Source organism: Sceloporus undulatus, chromosome 3 (genome assembly GCF_019175285.1).
Source record: "Sceloporus undulatus isolate JIND9_A2432 ecotype Alabama chromosome 3, SceUnd_v1.1, whole genome shotgun sequence".
Classification (NCBI taxonomy): domain Eukaryota; kingdom Metazoa; phylum Chordata; class Lepidosauria; order Squamata; family Phrynosomatidae; genus Sceloporus; species Sceloporus undulatus.
In genome coordinates this window covers 47,634,688-47,653,863 of record NC_056524.1, presented here as the reverse complement: position 1 = coordinate 47,653,863, position 19,176 = coordinate 47,634,688, and the positions used below count along the sequence as shown (strand labels likewise).

At 39.8% G+C, this 19,176-nt stretch overlaps 1 protein-coding gene and 1 long non-coding RNA gene across 7 annotated transcripts in view; one reads left to right on the top strand and one right to left on the bottom strand.

Moving 5' to 3' along the window:
• Positions 1 to 9,189, top strand: part of MAEL (maelstrom spermatogenic transposon silencer) — a 25,331-nt gene extending 16,142 nt beyond the window's left edge. For 2 of the 6 annotated variants that reach the window (XM_042460656.1, XM_042460653.1), the window contains 4 exons: positions 451 to 513; positions 2,578 to 2,710; positions 3,317 to 3,383; positions 8,912 to 9,189. In XM_042460656.1, the coding sequence (XP_042316590.1) occupies positions 451 to 513; positions 2,578 to 2,710; positions 3,317 to 3,383; positions 8,912 to 9,012 (364 nt within the window). In that variant the 3' untranslated portion in view covers positions 9,013 to 9,189. The remainder of the gene's footprint in view (positions 1 to 450; positions 514 to 2,577; positions 2,711 to 3,316; positions 3,384 to 8,911) is intronic. The other 4 variants (XM_042460654.1, XM_042460655.1, XM_042460657.1 and 1 more) reach the window with 3 other exon arrangements.
• LOC121927100 overlaps positions 1 to 19,176 on the bottom strand; it is a 26,154-nt gene extending 6,978 nt beyond the window's left edge. The window contains exons 1-2 of the long non-coding RNA XR_006103139.1: positions 19,096 to 19,176; positions 10,674 to 10,776 (exon numbers count right to left, since the gene is read on the bottom strand). This is a non-coding gene — a long non-coding RNA (uncharacterized LOC121927100). The remainder of the gene's footprint in view (positions 1 to 10,673; positions 10,777 to 19,095) is intronic.

Genomic DNA, 19,176 nt, shown 5'->3' with positions numbered 1-19,176 from the left:
GCAATTTTTTGAAAACACAAATGGTAGAGCTTATAAGGGGGGACCGTTGAGGTCATAGTAATGCTTTTTTATTTTATTTGACTTTTCCATGTCATCTTTGCACAATGAGTGTGTTTGAATGTGTCATGGTAACATTCCTTAGTGTACCTATGGGAGAAAACCCAAATAATTGGAAATCCTCTACTATACTACTGTATTCCTGAAAATGCATGAGTTATTGTCTGGTAACATTTTTTCTTATGCTAATAATTTAGATTCCAGTCTTGAAAATATTTTATTCTAATTCTAAATTATGAAGTAGATGAAAAAAAATCTTTTATCTGGAATAAAAAATGCTGTCTTACTATTTGGGTTGTTAGCCCCCTTTGTTCTCTGAGGAAGAGTGGGAAATAAATAAAATGAATGAATAAGTAATTCTGAAGTTGAGATAAAAATCTGGTTTATACTTAGGTGCCAGTGGCATGAAGAAAATGATGTTCTATTCTGTGCTCTTGCTACTTGCAAAAAGATTGCGTGAGTATAAAGCAGTTTCTTAAAATCACAATTTTTTGCAAGATAACATTGTCCTGAGTCACCTTGCCTATCTTCAAAGCATAATCTGTGATTTGGTCCTCTAAAATAAAAGGAAATAGTAATTATAATTTCTTACCTCACGACTTGAGATGGGTTACAACATAGTTAAAACAGAATCCTTAAATAAAATACAGATACTAAGTTATATATCTACACAGTATTTATATCACAATACATAGGATAATAATTAAATATAAAATTCAGGTTTAAAAACTGCCTAGATAGGCCTGCTGGAAGAGAGAGGTCTTCAAATGTGTTTTATATTCTGACAGCTGGTTTAGCTGTTGGATCTCTTCTGCCTTGTCATTCCACAGTTTTGGAGTGGCTGATGAGAAGGTCCTCTGGTTACGGCTGCCAGTCAGGTTCTTGCAGGCTGTAGCAACTGCCCTCAGTGTTCAGGACAGATTGTAGATAACCGGGACCCAAACCATGTAGGGCTCTAAAGGTCAAAACCAACACTTTGTATTTTGCCTGGAAACTAATTAGCAGCCAATGGAGTGACTTGAGTATGGGTGCAATATGTTCACTCCTGGATGTTCCTGTAACCAATCTGGCTGCTATATTTTGAACCAACTGAAGTTTTCAAGCTTGACACAAAGGTAGCCCAATGTAAAGCACATTGCAGAAGTCTAACCTTAAGGTTACCAGTGCGTGCACCACTATATTTAAGTTTTCCAGATCTAGGAAGGGGCACAGCTGGCATATCAGCCGAAGCTGATAGTAGACCCTATCAGCAAGCTATCTAGAGAACCAGAGTGATGTGGTGATTTGGGTGCCGAACTAGGATTGTGGAGACCAGGGTTCAAATCTGGGTTTAGCCATAGAAATGCACTGGATGACCTTGGGCAAGTCTCACACTCAGCCTCAGAGGAAGGCAAAGACCTATAACAGCTTTTGTCCAGACTGTCTGAAACATATCACCCCATACAAGCCTGCTAGAGTTTTGGGATCTATGAGGAAGGCTTTGTCTTAGTCCTGTCACCATCACAAGCTTGCTTAGTGAGGACATGAGAGAGAGCCTTCTTGGTGGCTACTCCCACCTTCTGGAACTCCCTCTCATGTGAAGCTAGGCTAACTCCCTTCCTGCTTTCCTTTTGCAGCAGACAAAAGAGCTTTTTGTTGAAGTAGCTTTTAATGTATAAACAGGGAAGCTTATTATTTGGGATGTTTTATCTATCTTTTTATATGTTGTGTATCTTTTTCAGCCCTAAAGGCTATCAGAGCAGCTTACAATTATTATTTTTAATTAGACAGTTCCCTGCCCTCAGACGTACAGTCTAAAAAGACACGACACAAAAGAAGGGAATGGCGGTGGGGAAGAGCAGGATTTTAAAGCATCTTTCAATAAAATCAAATTGGGTCTGATTGCATTCTCATTTGTTACTCACTGTATAGACCTTTAGTTATATATTATCACTTAGAAGATCTCTGAATTTCTGATATATTTTCATGGACAAATTGGTCTTCCTGTTGCAACAATGGTTTCACTTACTTCAATACATTCTGGAGAATGAAATGCCACACTGGAGAGTGGGAAGCACCTCCCTTCATCCGTTATATCTCCAGACTCAGAAAAAGTGTAGATAGTTTCTCCGTGTTCCTGTCTCTGCATGCACCTTTCTAAGATATGCCCACTCATCACTGTACTCCATCCATCTGGTTAACCTCACTTGCAAGTAGTCCTTTGTTAGCAAGGTGGTCACATTCTTTGCTCCTCATGGAGAAGATGCATAATCCCAGTTTTTGTAAACTACCATTGCTTTGTTAGTTCAAGAAGGAGCTGTCTTTATCCATAGCTGAACTGCTTCTTTCTGCCTACCCTGGTTTATTACTTCTTTAACACTCCAGCCTGGCAAAGCTCATGTTCCTGCTCTCCTTGTTCTTGGAAGTACTTTTTTACTTCCATATGTGTATTGTACATCTTTGTAGCTTTGGAATTTCAGTATTTCTCTGCAATATGTGAAAATGATACTTTTGTCCTCATTTTGTTCTGTCCTTTTATAGATACTGCATCAGCAGTTCCCTAGCAGATATGTTTGGCATACAGCTAACTGCATCTCATTTACCTCTGCATGAAAGCAACTCCAAAAAAACAGTGAACCCTAAGATGGTCGTACTGGATGCTGGACGTTTCCAGGTCAGACTTCCTATTTAACAAACTACAGTTTCCTATAGAGCAAGTTTCCCAACCTGGTGCCTTCAAAATGTTTTTGACTAAAACTCTCATCCATGACTATTGGTAATGCAAATTGGGGCTGATTGGTAATGAAAGACCAAAACATCTGGGAAGCACAAGCTTGAGACATACTCTTGTACAGTTAATGCTAAATTTCCTTGACAGATGTTTTTAAGCAAGCATTATTTGGATTGTGTTTCCTAGCAGCAATAACATGAAAGGTATTTGGAAGTTCATAAGCTGTGTGATACAGCTGCTTCTGACTCTTTTGCAAAGGCTTGTGACTGATGAAGAGCCTTTAATCATGCTTGTTTAAGAAACTGAATTTTGTTTTAAGATTTTTATAGGTTATCTTGATATTGATTGTAACTACCTTCAGAAAACTTCTGTTTTCTGACGAATCTATGTATTTAGCTACTGGTACAGAAGCAGATGTTTCTTAACCATCAAGTTCATCTTGCCTCTATGTGCTAAGATAACTTGAAAAAATGTGAGTGAGTAGGTGAAAACCGCTCACAAATCAGTCTACAGCATAAATATATAGGCTATTTTTTTCTTGGATTGCAGAAAATCACAACTGAGTGCACTGGAAATTATAGGTACATCACACCACCAAATCAGGATCAGGGTACTGGTGAGTAGAAATTAATTTTGGAGTGTAAATTGAATAAATGTATATAACTATTACATATATAACTTTACTAATGATTTACACTTGTGTTTTTTCATAAAGGAAAAAATGCCCCAGCATATCATGTAGTTTCTTTCCTTCAACTTCAGGCTTGTCTACTGCAGTCCAGTCTGTTTCACCTTCTAAAATATTTGGATTATCACAGAGTACTACTTCTTGGTGTATATGTTAAATAATTCAGGGTTTTCTCTGCATTGATGCAGGTTAAAACAGTATTTTGTCTATGGAAGAGAAAATATCCTTGAATGGGTATCTCCACTAATCACTGTAGAAAGCAGAGCTATTAATAAGGTTTGCCTGCTCTCTTCGTTTGGGAGGAAACCTGTAGTCATTTAAAGTCTAAGTATTCAAGCTGCCCAGAACAGCGTTTATCACCTTCTACAGTGAGAGTGGGGTAAGCTTGATTTGCACAATACTACATACTCTGCTGTTCCCTGTTTTGTGGCACCCAGCTCCCCCCCATGAAATAATAAATACAAATACTTCAACAGGCAGATTTCACCCAAAACAGCACAAAAAGGCTGAAAACAGTACTTTTGGTCCTAGAACACCCTCATATTCTAAAAAGTTTTTAAAAGCCTCAAAATTACTCCAAAACAGAGTGTGATGGAGCCACTAGAGCAGCCCTTGCAAGAGTGAAAAATGACACCTACTCTTCCTTCTCATATAAATTCAAAGAAAAACTGTTCTAGCTGTAGACTGGTGTCTGGTGTCAGCAATGGAATTGGTGAAGGTGAACAAATCAAATTTAGTCCAGACATGGCAGAGGTGCTACAGTAATGGACTGACTGAGGATGAACAAATTGAAGCTTAATTTAGACAGGACAGGTGTGTTCCTAGTCAGGTGAAAGGCAGATATGGAAATAGATTGAAGTAATTTTGGATAGGTTGCATGGTTTGTGTGTTTTCCTGCATATCACTGAAATATGAATCCCCAGGTTTTATAGTGGTCTTTAGGGTCTACCCAGTTAAAGCAGTGTGCCAACTGCTCTCATTCTTAATGATGTCTGATCTGACAGTGGTAATCCAAGTCTTAGTTGCATCCTTTTTGGACTTCTGTTGCAAGCAGTTTCAGCTGGCTCAGAATTCTCTAGCCAGATTGACTGTGGCTGGTTACAGAAAGCACACAACTCCCTTGCTACAACAGTTTTACCTACCAGTCCATTTTAGACATAATTCAAAGTGCAGGTTATGCTGTATAAAGTGCTATATATACCTCTTGGGTCTAAACAATTTTGTTCTCTCAAACAAATCTGCCTAGGTTGTGAGGTCTCTCTCAGGTGCTGAGACTGTGGGGCATGCTTCCAGATGAGGCTAGGGCAGCTCCATTCTGATGTCCTTCTGTGGTCAGAGGAATGCTTTTTAGTCAGACAAATTCTTGATAATGACTGGTTGCTAGATGATTTTTTAAGTGGTCAGTGCTGTACTTTTTTATTGCCGTGCTTTTAATTGCTTTTATTCAAATTTTGTACATGATTATTTAGGCTTAAATTGCCATATTCAGACCCCAAGCCAAGGGAGATGGAGAGGAGGAGGGTGTTTGGCATCACCTCCACACATGCTCCAGGCATTGACCGCAGCCCAGGAAGCCACAGCCGCCTCAACCCCAGGGATCCCTTCCTCCCTCGCCATGCTTCTTGGGAAGAAGGGGCTTTGGGGCTCTCGAGAGCGAGAATGTAGCTTATGTAGGATAGTTTGATAGAATTACTTTAAAACTAAACCGTTCCCTTCTGCTTCTAAATTCTCTACTCCTTTAATGGAATTCTGAATTCCTCCAAGGGAACTCTGCACTGAACTTCCATTGAACCTCAACTGTCTTCAACTGATTCTTAACTGTCACTCTCTCCTCCCCTTTATAACCACTCCTCCCACAGCATCCCCTTCCCTACAACCAAACTGAACCAGGATTGGCTTTTGGGAATCAAGTCTGCCCAGATGGGAAAGAGTAGAATATGTAGAAGAAACAGACACTTAGTTTTTTGTGGGGTTTTCGGGCTATGTGGCCATATTCTAACAGTTTCTTTCTGATGTTTCGCCAGCATCTGTGACTGGCATCTTCAGAGAATGCTTTGCCTGGAAAAATTGGGTGTATATATACTGTGTGAGCCTGGAAATGCAGGAGTGATTTGCAAATGCAAATGGGAAACCATTCAGAGTTTTTTGTGGGTTTTTGGGCTATGTGGCCATGTTCTAGCAGAGTTTCTTTCTGATGTTTCACCAGCATCTGTGGCTGGCATCTTCAGAGAAAGAAGATGCCAGCCACAGATGCTGGCAAAATGTCAGAAAGAAACTCTGCTAGAACATGGCCGCATAGCCCGAAAAACCCACAAAAAACTGGATGCCGGCCATGAAAGCATTTGACTTTACAAACCATTCAGAGTCAGGGGCTTTCCCAGTAGATAATGATCACCAATTAGAGACATTAATCCTCTTTTGCATTAGCCTCCCAGGCTGAGGCCAGCCATCAACACAGAACAATACACACACAAATCACTCCTGCATTCCCAGGCTCAAACGGTATATATACACCCAATTTTTCCAGGCAAAGCATTCTCTGAAGATGCCAGCCACAGATGCTGGCGAAACATCAGAAAGAAACTCTGCTAGAACATGGCCATATAACCCCCAAAAAAACACAAAAAACCTACAGATGCCGGCCATGAAAGCCTTTGACTTTACAAACAGACACTTGATACGTTGGTAATGAGAGTTCAAGAACAGCATGATCAGAACAGATAGTTTCTATTTTAGTATTATAAAGTTGCAAATTCATCAGCAAGTGGTAGAGAGAGCTGGAGGGGATAACTTAAAAAGGTAGAAAAGGAACCCTGTGGATACCATGTAATAATACACAATAAATTTTAGCATGTGATGGAAACCTGGCCTGTTTGCATGGCATTGCATATATAGACATATCTTTCTGTGCTGAATGGAGCATCATAATTTATGCCATTGGATTACACTGCTTGCCCAGTTCTGATGGACATTCTTAAACTTGTATACCATCCAAGATGAGTATACAAGTATCTTAGATGTAAGGCCTACTGTGTGTGCTGAACCTTCTCTTCACTAATTAGAAGAGTGAACAGGATGGATAAAGTTAGTGGTGAACTTGTTCACAACAGGGTACTATTCTGATAGTTGTGATGCCCTTACTGAAGACATATGAGCAAAGTGTGATCCTCAAGATGTTGAACTGCAGCTCCTAGCAACAGCATTGCCATAGCGAGGAATGCTCAACATGTGTAACATGTCTAGCTCCAAGAGTTTTTGTAGGCATATTATCTACCCCAGTTCTGTTTGGCTTTACATCTGTTTGTGGAGGATAGGCTACTTTGGTTGCCTTGGTGGGTGATCTTTGCCAGCATCTGTACAGTAGGAATGTATCCTGTTTGTTCTGCTAGGCCAGGGGACCTTGAAAAAGAACCCTTCACCCTGGAAAAAAGTCCTTCCAAAAATTTGCTTTGCCGCAACCTGTCCAGGGCGTGTGGGAGGGACAATCTGGCCATATTCTAGGCCCAGGAAAAGAGATTATTTTCAATAGGAAGTGACAAGATTTCTTCCAGGCCTCAGATGACCTCCAGAAATCAGTGAAATTTTCGCTTGTGGGAGATGGGAGGGGCAAAATAATTTTCTTTAAAAACTTAGAAGGTACAGAGAGCCCTGGAGACCTCAAATTGGAAGGTTGTATGTAACCCATGGCCACACTTTCTCCACCCTTCTGGAGGGTTTGATATCAACTGTGGTAACATCACCAGTGGTACAGAGACATCTGTCTACAACTGATGTAGAGATTATTCCGCATGATACCAGTCTGTCTTGGAATGATATTTCAGGATTAGGAGCAGATGCTGTATAACAGCCTTCCTCTTTCTCCAGCTCTTCTTGTTGCTTCTAGTTGCTGGCAAGTTTCAAAGCTTCTAGTTTCACAGATTTTAGTTGAAGTTCCTAGTGGTCTGACCTCTGCCTGAAACTTTCTGCTGTTGGGCTCTGCTGTGCACCTGAAATTTTGACTGTACAGCCTTCTGCATCTACTAACAAAATAATAATTCATCATTTGTCTTAGAAGAGTTCTCTCACGTTGACCTTTTTTCCTAAAATTTGAGTGTCTCACTCACCCTCTAGTCAGGACCTAGCTGTAGTCTTTACTTCTTTTCTCAGTTAACTATAGTTCACTGACTCCAAGCCAGAATCTCATCTCATCAATCATGTTTCTTAGAGAATTCCTAACTACCAGTCACTATTGACCCTTTTGACCAGTTCAAGGGTAGTTTCTTCCCTAGTCATTTTCAAATCCAGCTTGGAGCCTCACTTCCATAGCAACTGTAACTAAGGCATGTATAACTGTGTTATGCCAAATAACAGCAAAGCAAAGTTGGTGATGTATTCATTTGTAATATAACTTCAATGAGAGGCTGCTGAGAGTATATAAACAGAAAATAAAAGCTGATAAACATGTTTATTTAGATAGAAAACTGTATTTAAAGGGATCTGAATGAGGTTGGAAACAGCTTACATCTAGAGAATATGCTATATGAGCCTATGGTTCAGTATATTTTTCAAGGGTGTAGCAAGTGCAGCCTATGAGCCTCCAAAACGTTCAGGGGGAAATTTTATTTTATTTTTTATTTTATTTATTTAGGTATTTATAGCCCGCCCTTCAGCCCTAATGGCTCTCAGAGCAGCTTACAATTATTATTTTTAATCCGACAGTTCCCTGCCCTCAGGCTTACAATCTAAAAGACATGAAACGAAAGGAGAAGGGAATGGTGGAGGGAAAGGGGATGAGGTCCAGTGGTTCTTCTCTCCCTCTGAGGCCTGGACCAAGGCAAATGGATTGGAGGGAGGGCTCTTCCCTCTTCCAGGCTAGTCCTGATGGAACTAGACCTGCGTGGTGAACTCCCTCTCAGGCTGGCAGGTGACAGTTATGGAGGGGGGAGTCTCCTTCCAGGCTAGTCCTGATGAAGCTGGACCTGCCTGGTGAACTCCCTCTCAGGCCGTTTGAGGAAATGTTTAGCCTCTCATACCCCAGTGTCAACAAGGGGTGTGTGAGGCAAAACTAACATGTTTTTGGCCCCTTGGGACATGTTAGGCCCAATAGAGACAGTTTAAACAGTTTAAAACAACAACAAATTAAAACAATAACATAATATAAACAGAATAAAAATATTGAGCATGTCAACCAGTTAAAATATCTTAAAAGGTTTTTAAAAAGGTAAAATCGCCATCTTTTTGATTATAAAAGCCTTCATAATTCAGCAGAAAATACATTTCCTGTAGACACAGGATAGGGGAAGAATCTGTGTCTTTCTACCTCTTGGTAACTATAAAATGATATTTGAGTTCTGTGGAGCTAGTCTCCACTGTTTGTTTATTTAGTCTTACATGCTCATAAGACCTGGGTGATCTTGAAGTAGATGTAGTTATATAATGACAGAAGTGCATTTTTTTTTATTTTTTTTTTGGCTTAGGTCGTCCTGCAGGAGTGAAGACAATGTATGAACCAGCTACTAGATGCGGAAGAGGAATTGCAAGGTTTTTTGGAAGCATTTCTAACCAGTCCAGCAGCTAGATGGTCATATTAAAGTGCCTCCTAGCCAGAACATCTCTTTATGATTCCTGACATCTTTGAAAATTCAAAGGCATTACAATTCTGTGTCTTTCATATTAAATGCTTGTTGTCCTTAGTGGAATGAGGAGAAAAAAAAGTTCCATTATTTTTATTACTATTATTATTATTATTATTATTATTATTATTATTATTATTATTATTATTATTATTATTTCTTATATCCTGACTTTCTGCCAATATACGGATTCAGTTAACATTTTCCTAAATGCAGAAAATAAGAAAAAAAAATTAAGTTGTTCTTGTGCAAATTGTGAATAATATTTCTCATTGTCTAGGAGAGTTTCATGGAAATTAGAGAAGACTATGTGAAGTAAAGCCAGTCGGAAAGCTTTCTTACACAATTTCTTAATGAAGATTGTGTGTATTTTGCAGAGAAAGGAGGTTTACATGTGGTACCCCGTGGTAACAAACTTTGCCTGAAACAGAGGGACCCTTCATTTGCAGTTCTTGTTTGCTTTAATAAACCAATCCATTCCCAAATGTTTTGCTACGCTATGAAGTGTATGGTCCAAGGTGCAAGGTTTTATTATAGAAGAGCTTAAATTAGCCAGGTACTGTGCAAAAACAATCGAGATAGTTGTAGTAGTTTTTTTTTTTAAAAAAGAAAGCCAACTCCTCTCACACCACACCTACTTCTCTGGTAGTAGAACAATCTAGTTAAATTTTTTTTTCATGCTTGAGGTCATCCACATCATTAAGTATTCGTAATACTTAGGCTGGTCTTAAAACATGGACCAACAAGGTTTGTTATAAATATATACTTCCAATTGAGTTTAATGTGTTCTATGCGTGTTTCTTGGTGTCCAAATACAATGTTTTTAGGTTATGTGGAGAACAGGAAATCAATGACTAGAGTTCTTTATCAATAGGAATAAAACAAACTTAGAAATTATTTAATGTATTTGAAAGACAAACTTTTGTTGAAAAAGGTGTTTTCAGATTACCAAAATGTATCACAGAACAGTATTTCTGTATAGAATATGAATATGTGGTAAAAGGCCAATATATGAAATACAGTGGGCCCTTCCCTTATGTGGGGGGATCCGTTCTGGACCCCCCTCCTTGCATAAGGCAAATACTATGTATACTCAAGCTCCACTGAAAACTGAGGCTCAGGCATGTGCACCATTGCCATTTCCGGCACACAGCTTCAGCATAAGCTTAAAGCCATGTATGACGCACCCGCGTGTGACATGGGCACACTAGATAACTACATAACAGCTGAATCTGAGTTTTTTTCCTAAACAGAAAGAGGGGTTAACTCTTCTTCTTCCCCAACTGAAAATGGTTAAGACATTGTGCACTCTCAGGGAAGGAAGACTTATACAGTGGAAGTTCCAATCAGACTGAAATAGAAATAAATCTTAAATTTACTTAAAGGTTTTAAACTATAAACCTGTTGTCTTTGGATCAGTCTTCCATCTTATACTGTCCTTTACCATTATTTGTTCATTCTGCCGACAGGCAACTTAAAAGGATGTATACACACCGTGTTAGTTAAAAATCACTAGGTTTGTGCATAATCCCCTCCACTCAACATCTGCAAGGGGAGAGGTATACTATTCCTTGTAGTTTTTTATGACTCGGGCAAATAGACAAACCTTCAAGAGCTGTTGCAAGGGTTGTGATGGTAGCGCCACCCACTCCGCACACATCTAACACACACCTACATGTTCCATGGAACCTGGAGCAGCAGCCAAGGATCTGAGGAGAATCAGGACATGGCAAGATAATGATGGACAGGATTATGTGAATTCACAGATGACCACCCAAAGAATTACAAGTAAGTAACCTGTCCTCCTTGTTCATGATCTGTATGACTCACCCAAATAGGAGACTAGTGAACTATTAACCACAGAGGTGAGACTGTCATGCCACACAGGAAAAATACAGCCCTGGCAAAAGCTGCCCCTGTCTGAAATCTTGTGTCCAGTGTGTAGTGAGAAATGAATGTTCATGGTTGAGACTGCACAGCAGCTCTACAGATTTGCACCACCTACTCAAGCAAACAGGCTCAGCTGTTTTAAGTGAAGCCTCAAGTAGCTTGAGAATTTGTAGGACTGGAAAACAGCCCATATGCCACAGCATGGAGAATTGGCATCTGGTGTTGCCACTTCCCTCAAATCTTCCACCCTCATGGACAAATTGAGCTGTGTCTGCTAGTCTTAGTCTCATGGCTGTCAAACATGGGCGGAGGTGGGGAACCTGTCCATTAATGTTTTAAGCAAGAGCATTTTTGAACCCATGGGCATCTTAGAGATTTAGTTCACTTTAACTCACAAGCATACTCCTGGGTGCACATAGTCATTATACATTCTGACCAGGATAGGCATTAGCAGTGACAGCATCACTTCAGGGATTCTAAATGATAATGCAAGTACTGTACATGTTCTTGCCAAAGTATAATTCTTCACCATTATATTTTGCATGTAGCCTATATTTATAAATTGCTGGGTGTTTGTTTTTGTTTTTTAAATCCTTTTTGGCTTAAACCATTTGTTTATTTAAACCAGGTTTTTATTAATCTTTTAATGAAAAAAATGAATCCTGCTTATGCTATAAAAACAAACATTTTTTATATAACAAAGCTTGATCAACCATATTTAAATGCTTTCTAACAATTCAAAGTTATTAGGCTTTGAAATGTTTTGCATCTTTCAATAAAACTTTGGGAATTATATTGACAAGCTGGTAGACTATAGGAGCATAGGATATAACTTCACAAATACAGAACTAAATCAGAAAATTAGGTAGTAAAATGCAGTTCATTTCACTAGCCTTAAATAATAATAGTTCTTTACGAAGTGCTCTTTTAAAGCAAGGTGTTCTGTTTTGTTGTTTTGCTTTTTTGCTTTTGCTTTAATTGAAGGAACTGTTTCTGAATGGCATTTCTTGGGAAGAAGCAAATGAAATAGGAACTGTAAGATGAGAGAATCCAAGAGAGACATAGACAGGGCCCAAGGGCATGGAAAAACCGAAAAGATGGGAAGACAAACAGTTAACACACTTAAAAAAGCAAACACTATCTGAAACACCAACACACACAGTATAGGAACATGGAACGTAAGAAGCATGAGCCAGAGAAAACTAAATATATGGAGGGGGGACAAATGAACACAACAGTACTGGCGATAAGTGAGTTGAAATGGAGATGAATAGGTCACTTTGACTCGGACAACTACACAGTGTTCTCAAGAAATGAAGACACGAACAAACTGCCATCTTCATACTAAGGAAAAATGTGGCAAAAGCAGTCCATGGTTACAATGCAAAATCGGACTGAATCATCTCAAGGCTCAGTGGAAAACCTATAAATATCACCATAATACAAGTATGTGCACCAACTACAGAGGCGAAAGAACAGATTCTAGGAAGAACTACAGGAAGGAATTGGCAACACACCACCACAGGATGTCAGGTTGATAATGGGAGATTTTAATCCCAAAGTAGGAAGAAATAAAGGATTGAAAAGTAGGCAAATTTGGATTAGGCAAAAGAAATGAGATAGCTAAACATCTGATGGATTTTTGTGAAGACATTAACCTATTCATTGCAAACACCTTCATACAACCAGAAAGAAGGCTACACACGTGGACATCACCAGATGGCCAGCACAAAAACCAGATATATAATTGGAAGCAGAAAATGGAGAAGCTCCATCGTGGTGGCCAAAACTAGACCAGGTGCTGACTGTGGTAGAAACCATGATCTATTATTATTATTATTATTATTATTATTATTATTCCACTTAATGTTGAGGAATCCAAGCGGATTACAGCAGTAAAACAAGATACAATTAAAAGAAAAAAGCATTAAAATTTCCAAGATCCCCATCCCGCTCCCCCTGTCATAAAAACATAATAAATACTAAAAAGAGATTAAACCAAAAAGAGGTTTAAAATAATGATGTACAATAACAATTAAAATGAGATAAAATTTCAAGCAGAGACCAGGTAGAGTAAAAGGTAAAGATGGAGAATAATGGGAGCGGGGGAAGGGGAGGCAGATCAACAAGGATGTTCTGATCTGGAAAGGCCTGCCGGAAGAGAGATGTCTTAATAGCTTTCTTAAAGGTTTCCAAGTTGGTAATTTGATGGATCTCATCCGGCAGGCTGTTCCAGAATCTAGGAGCGGCTGCAGAAAAGGATCAGAGTCACTGCAGAAAATCTAGTCCTCTTTGGTTGAAGCAGATTTTTCCCAGTAGAACGAAGAGCGCAGGGTGGATTATATGGGAGAAGGCACTTCCACAAGAAGACAGGACCAAAGCCATGTGGGGCTTTAAAGGTTAAAACCAACACTTTGTATCTTGCCCAGAAACTAATAGGCAGCCAGTGAAGGGATTTTAAAACAGGAGTGATATCTAGGTGTGCCACTAACCAGCCTGGCTGCCATATTCTGTACCAAATCTGTTTCATATATTGTCTTTGAATTTTGTTGAGATGTTGTTCAGCTCATATTTTGGTATGATGACTGATTTACTCATAACTAAGAGTAAAACAACAAAAAAATCAGTCATCATACCAAAATATGAGCTGAACAACATCTCAACAAAATTCAGAGACAATGGCCCGTTCCACATAGGCGTAAAGTACATCCCCAGGACGTACTACGGTTAGGAAAGGGCATGCTTTATGCACGCCCCTAACCCTAGTACATCCTGGGGACCGGTTCTACATGGGTGCCGCCATCTTGACATCACGGATGCCTAGTGTCCACACATCGTGCGGCGCTAATGACGTCATGAGTGCGCCATTGGCACCTTGCGGCATCATTAGCATGCTGCAACAAGAAGCACCATTTGGCTGCATTTTTGTGGTGCGGAGGATCCTCGCGGTTTGGCTGCTGAGGCTCCTCCGCGCAGCAAATGAAGGCACCGGCAGACCGTCTGTTTTGGGCGGTCTGTAACGCGCCAACATAAGAAACAGATTTGCACTATTAAGCATAATCAACCAAGAATCAGAGGAACTATGGGCAGAAGCCAGGGATGCAATAAAGGATGCATGCAGTTAGACTCTTAAAGTAGTCAAAAAAAAGGAGAAGAAACAATGAATGACAGATAAAACGCTTTGAGCAGTAAAGGAAAGGAGAAGCAAAACAAAAGGGAGACAGGAACAAAGAACCATGAATGCAACAGTACAAAGACTAGTGAGAAAAAACAATGACAATTACTACAGTGACCAATGCAAGGAAATAGAAGACAATAACAATAAAGGAAAGCGAGACCTTTTTCACAACATCTGGGAAATTAAAGGGACATTCAAACGAAGGACTGGGATGCTCTATGATGACACAAATAACATAATTCAAGACCAGGAGGGAATAAAAAAAAGTTGAAGGCAATACACAGAAAAGCTGTACAAAAGAGATGAAAAAATGAAGGATGCATGGAATGAAGAGCCATATGAAGAGGAACCACAAATTACTAAAACGTGAGGTAGAAGCTGCAGTAAGAAAAATGGAGGAAAACAAATCATCAAGAACACATGACATTCCAATCAAACTACAACTCACACTGATGGAATCAACTCCAGTTTCAACCAACATATGTCAACACATAGGGAACATAAAGCAGTGCCCAATGAATTTGAAATGATCAATTTACACCCCCATTTACTATGCTCTTAAAGACAAGAGAGTGCCAACACATCTAATAATCCTGATGAGGAATCTGTACTCAAGACAAGAGGCTACGGTTAGAAGAGAACAAATAGAATGATTCCCAGTTGACAAAGGAAGGGGCCAGGCAAGGATGCATCCTGTCACCCTATCTTTTCAACTTGTATGCAGAACATATACGAAGAGCAGGCTTGGACAAGGAAGTGTGAAAATAGGAGGAAGAAACATCAACAATCTAAGATATACAGATGATACCATACTGTTAGCAGAAAACATTGTAGACCTAGAGCAACTACTGAGAAAGGTCAAGGGAGAAAATGCAAAGGAAGGCTTACTGTTGAACATAAAGAAAACAAAAATAATCACCTTCAAGTTCAATCTAGAAAATGAGGAAATAGAAATAGTAAAAGAGTTCCTATATCTGGGATCAAATATAGATCAGAATGGGGACTGCAGTCAGGAAATCAGATGAAGACTTAGAAGGGGAGGGCAGCTATGAAAGAATTAGAAAAGATCCTCAAGAACAAAGATACAGTGGTGCCTCGGGTTACGAAATTAATTCGTAACGCGGCCGCTTTCGTAACCCGAAAAGCCTTCGTAAGCCGAATAGCCATAGGCGCTAATGGGGAAAAGCCGCGATTCCGTGCGAAAAAGCCGAAAAAAGCACCAAAAGTTTTTTCGTAACCCGAAAAAACATTCGTAACCCGAAACAATAATTCCCTATGGGATTTTTTCGTATCCCGAAAATTTCGTAACCTGGGTATTTCGTATCCCGAGGTACCACTGTATACAACTAAGCACGAAGGTCAGAATCATATAAGCAATTGTATTCCCCATTACCATGTATGAATGTGAGAGCTGAACAATTAAGAAAATGGACAAAAAAAAAATAATTTCAGATGTGGTGCTGGAGAAGAGTGGTGAGGATACCATGGATGGCAAAAAGAACAAACAGGTGGTTCCTAGACCAATCAAGCCTGAAATTTCCCTGGAGCAGGGACGTAGCCAGGATTTTAGGAAGGGGGGGGGGGGCCAGACTAAGTGCCACCATTATAATGGGGCTTGGGTGTGGTGGCACAGCAGCACGCACCATTCATTTTTCTAATGGAAGGGGGGGTCCGAACCCCCCCCCTTTGGCTACGTCCCTGCCTGGAGGCAAAGATGACTAAACTGAGACTGTCATACTTTGGTCATATCATGAGAAGATGTGACTTATTAAGCAGCCCTACTTTCACTTTCATTTAATTCTCATGTCTTGGAATGTTGGGAAAAGTGGAAGGAATTAGGAAAAAGGGAAGACCACATGTTAGATGGATGGACTCAATTAAGGAGGTCACGGGTATGACTGCAGAAACTGGGAAGAGTAGTGGAGATTAGGGAGTCTTGGAGATGTCTCATCCAAAGGGTTGCCATGAGTCGAGATTGATTCAATGGTGGTTAACAACAACAACAAAAATAAAGTGATTAAAAAGCTGTAAGTGACACTGGATACTGGTCTAACAATGAACAGCAGGCAGTAAACTGTTAAATGTTTAAATTCAACCAGTCACTGTTGTTTTAGTAAAAGGTTTGGAAAATAGTAATAATAGTCAAGACACACACACACAAATACAAATCAATTGGGGGGAAAACAAAAAGGGGTTTTTTTTAAGTTATTTGGTTCAAAGCAAACTGCTTTAAACCAACCAGTCCTGGGAATTGGTCATTGGAAGGTAAATATGGCCTTAATTTGCAAGTTTGCTGAGATGCATATGTGAGGAAATGGGTGGGTTAATGGGTTAATCATAGAGAATAGACATTTCTCCTCATGTCTACTTCGAACCCAGGGCTTGCTTTGTGTTCTATGGAGTTAGCTGATCCATACTTGCTGCATATGTTAGCTGGTCTGAATATAGTAAAGAAATTATGAGCATATTTGTATCCTGGAGAACTGTTCCTAATTGAAGTATGTATGTGACAAACAGAGAAGGGACTTTAAAAGGAAGATTTTTATTTGCAGCTCTTGTCAGATTGAAGACTTCTTCAGACAAGAAGAATGCTCATTTAGACTTTAGATGTATTGGTCTCTGCATGTACAGAATTGTTCGTAGCATCCAAGAGCCACTGATATCCTGAGACACCCAAGACTCTAATATTTAAGAATCACTTTATAAACTCCTTCAAATGAGAACAATGAATGCTATTATTAACCAAACCTTGTATTATCTCTGTTCTCTCACTTTTCTTTAGCTCTCACTTAAGGCTTCACAATCTGTTGTAATTGGTACTTTCAAGAAATTCCACACCCCTAGAACTGCAGGTGAAGGCAGGCTGCAAGATATTTTTTCAGATCTCCTTTAGCTGGGACATGATATGGTTCTTATTTAGTCCTTGTGCACTTTGTATTCTGACCAAAATTGTCTCAACGATATGATGAAGTAAACACCTGTGCATTAAAGCTACTATTGAGTAGGGGAACAAAACTTTCTTATCCAGTAGTTGGTTGTTTTTGAGCCAAACTCATATGACCTCTGCAAATGATTTTAAGATTCTTGTTTAGTTTATATTGTAGCAGGAAACCCATTTACAGTGCTATTCTAAGAACATGGGAGGTTCTCCACAAGCAGGAAAGTGTGTGTGTCCTGTTTAGAGAGAGCTTTCTTTTTAATTTAGGAAAATACTTGCATAGATCTGGCCAGATGCTGCCAGCATGACTAATTTCCTGGATTTGTTTTTGTATCTGTTGGTTAAGATCATGTAGGAAATCACTGATGTGCTGCTATTAGCAAATAAAGTTGAGAAATAATGAACAGGGAGGAGAAGTTGCCTAAAAGATGTGTAGGTGTGATCATACAGAGATGTAAAAGCAAATTGGCTTGAATTAGAATTCTGTAGCTACATCTCTAGTCCAACTTGTACTTTCTTTTTTATTTATTTTTATTAACCACATAAAAACATTTCCAATCATGTAGGAACATACATCATAAGAAACATACATAGAGACACATAAAACATTCTGTTTGAACATTACATACTCCTACAATCTCCATAGCCTTCATATCTTAACCCTTCACATTCCATTCACTTCATATCATCCCAAATCATTCATCTGTATTACCTTATACAATCCTTACCTTCCTTTGAGTGCTGGGTTATGATTCTGGAAACCAGGGTCCAAATCCTGGCTTTGCCATGGGTGACCTTGGGCAAGTCACATTCTCTCAGCTTCAGAGGGTGGCAATGGCAAACCCTCTGAAAATATTTGCCAAGAAAACCCCATGATAGGGTCACCATAAATCAAAAACAACTTAAAGGCATAGAACAGCAAACTAATGCTTTGGGAACACATACTGCTGAGGTTTTACTAAAATGTGTTTAAAGACTAACATTTCTCTGTTTCACATGCTGGGTAGGCAAGCTTCCATTTCACTTTTTCTCTGTCCTTTATTCCTTTTATTACTGCATGTCACACACAGTAGAGAGTTAACTCTACTTTGTAAGGAGAGGAATTGCATAATTCTTTCTCCATAAGCATTCAAAATATAAAAGGCTAATTGAAACCCATGCTGAATGGGCTCTTATTCTCCACTACAGATTTACAGCTTAGAAATCGATCAGCATTTTGAGCAGTGATTGAGGAACAGAGGTATAGGAATGGAGCACATGGACAATAATTGTACAATATTTTTCTTCTGAGCAATGAAAATTTGTAGGAGGTCCAGTGTATACTCAGAATTTAGTTTCTTGTTTGTGGTCTCTGTGACTGACACATTTGAATTCACAGGTAACGGCAAAGAATCACAGGTAATGGTAACAGCAACAGCAGGTTCATTTATATATCACTTCATACCTAGGGTTACCATAAGTCAAGACCTCCAAACCGGGACAAATGTAGGTCAACATTTTCAAATGTAGGACATGTTTTTTTGAGGACACACTAAAAACCCTGAGCTATAAAAGAGTCAGGGCTTGGGTTCTGGTCCCCACAGCACACTCAAGCTCCCAGAATTCCACAGCCTTGAGTCAGAAAAGAGTTAAAGCATTGCCGGCCAAACTGCGTTATTTCTTCAGTGTGGATGCAGCATGATGGTGCCACTCCCATCCCTCCCTCCCTCCTGGGCTCCCTTTTGCCTGGTGCCTCCCCCTCAGCTCCCCTCCCCCATGGCCCCCACGAGTCCTGGCTTCCCTCTTGTTGGCAAATGCAGGCCTGGCAAAAAGGGAGTTGGGCACACACAACAGCAGCAGCAGAGGCAGAAGGGGGGAGGAGGAGAAAAAAGAAAGGAATGAGAAAGAAGGAAAGGAGGAGAAAGAAGAATAGGAAAAAAGGTAAAAAGAGGAGGAGGGGGGAAGAGGAAGAGGAGAAGAAAAATAATAGGAGGAGGAGGAGGAGAAAGAAGAAGAGAAAGGGGGAAAACGAAGAGGAAGCACCTTGTTGGTAAAGCCCTCTCCATGCTGCTCAGCCTTGGGTCTGCGCGGGGAGGAAAGAGAAGCTCCACCTCTGGAGGCTGG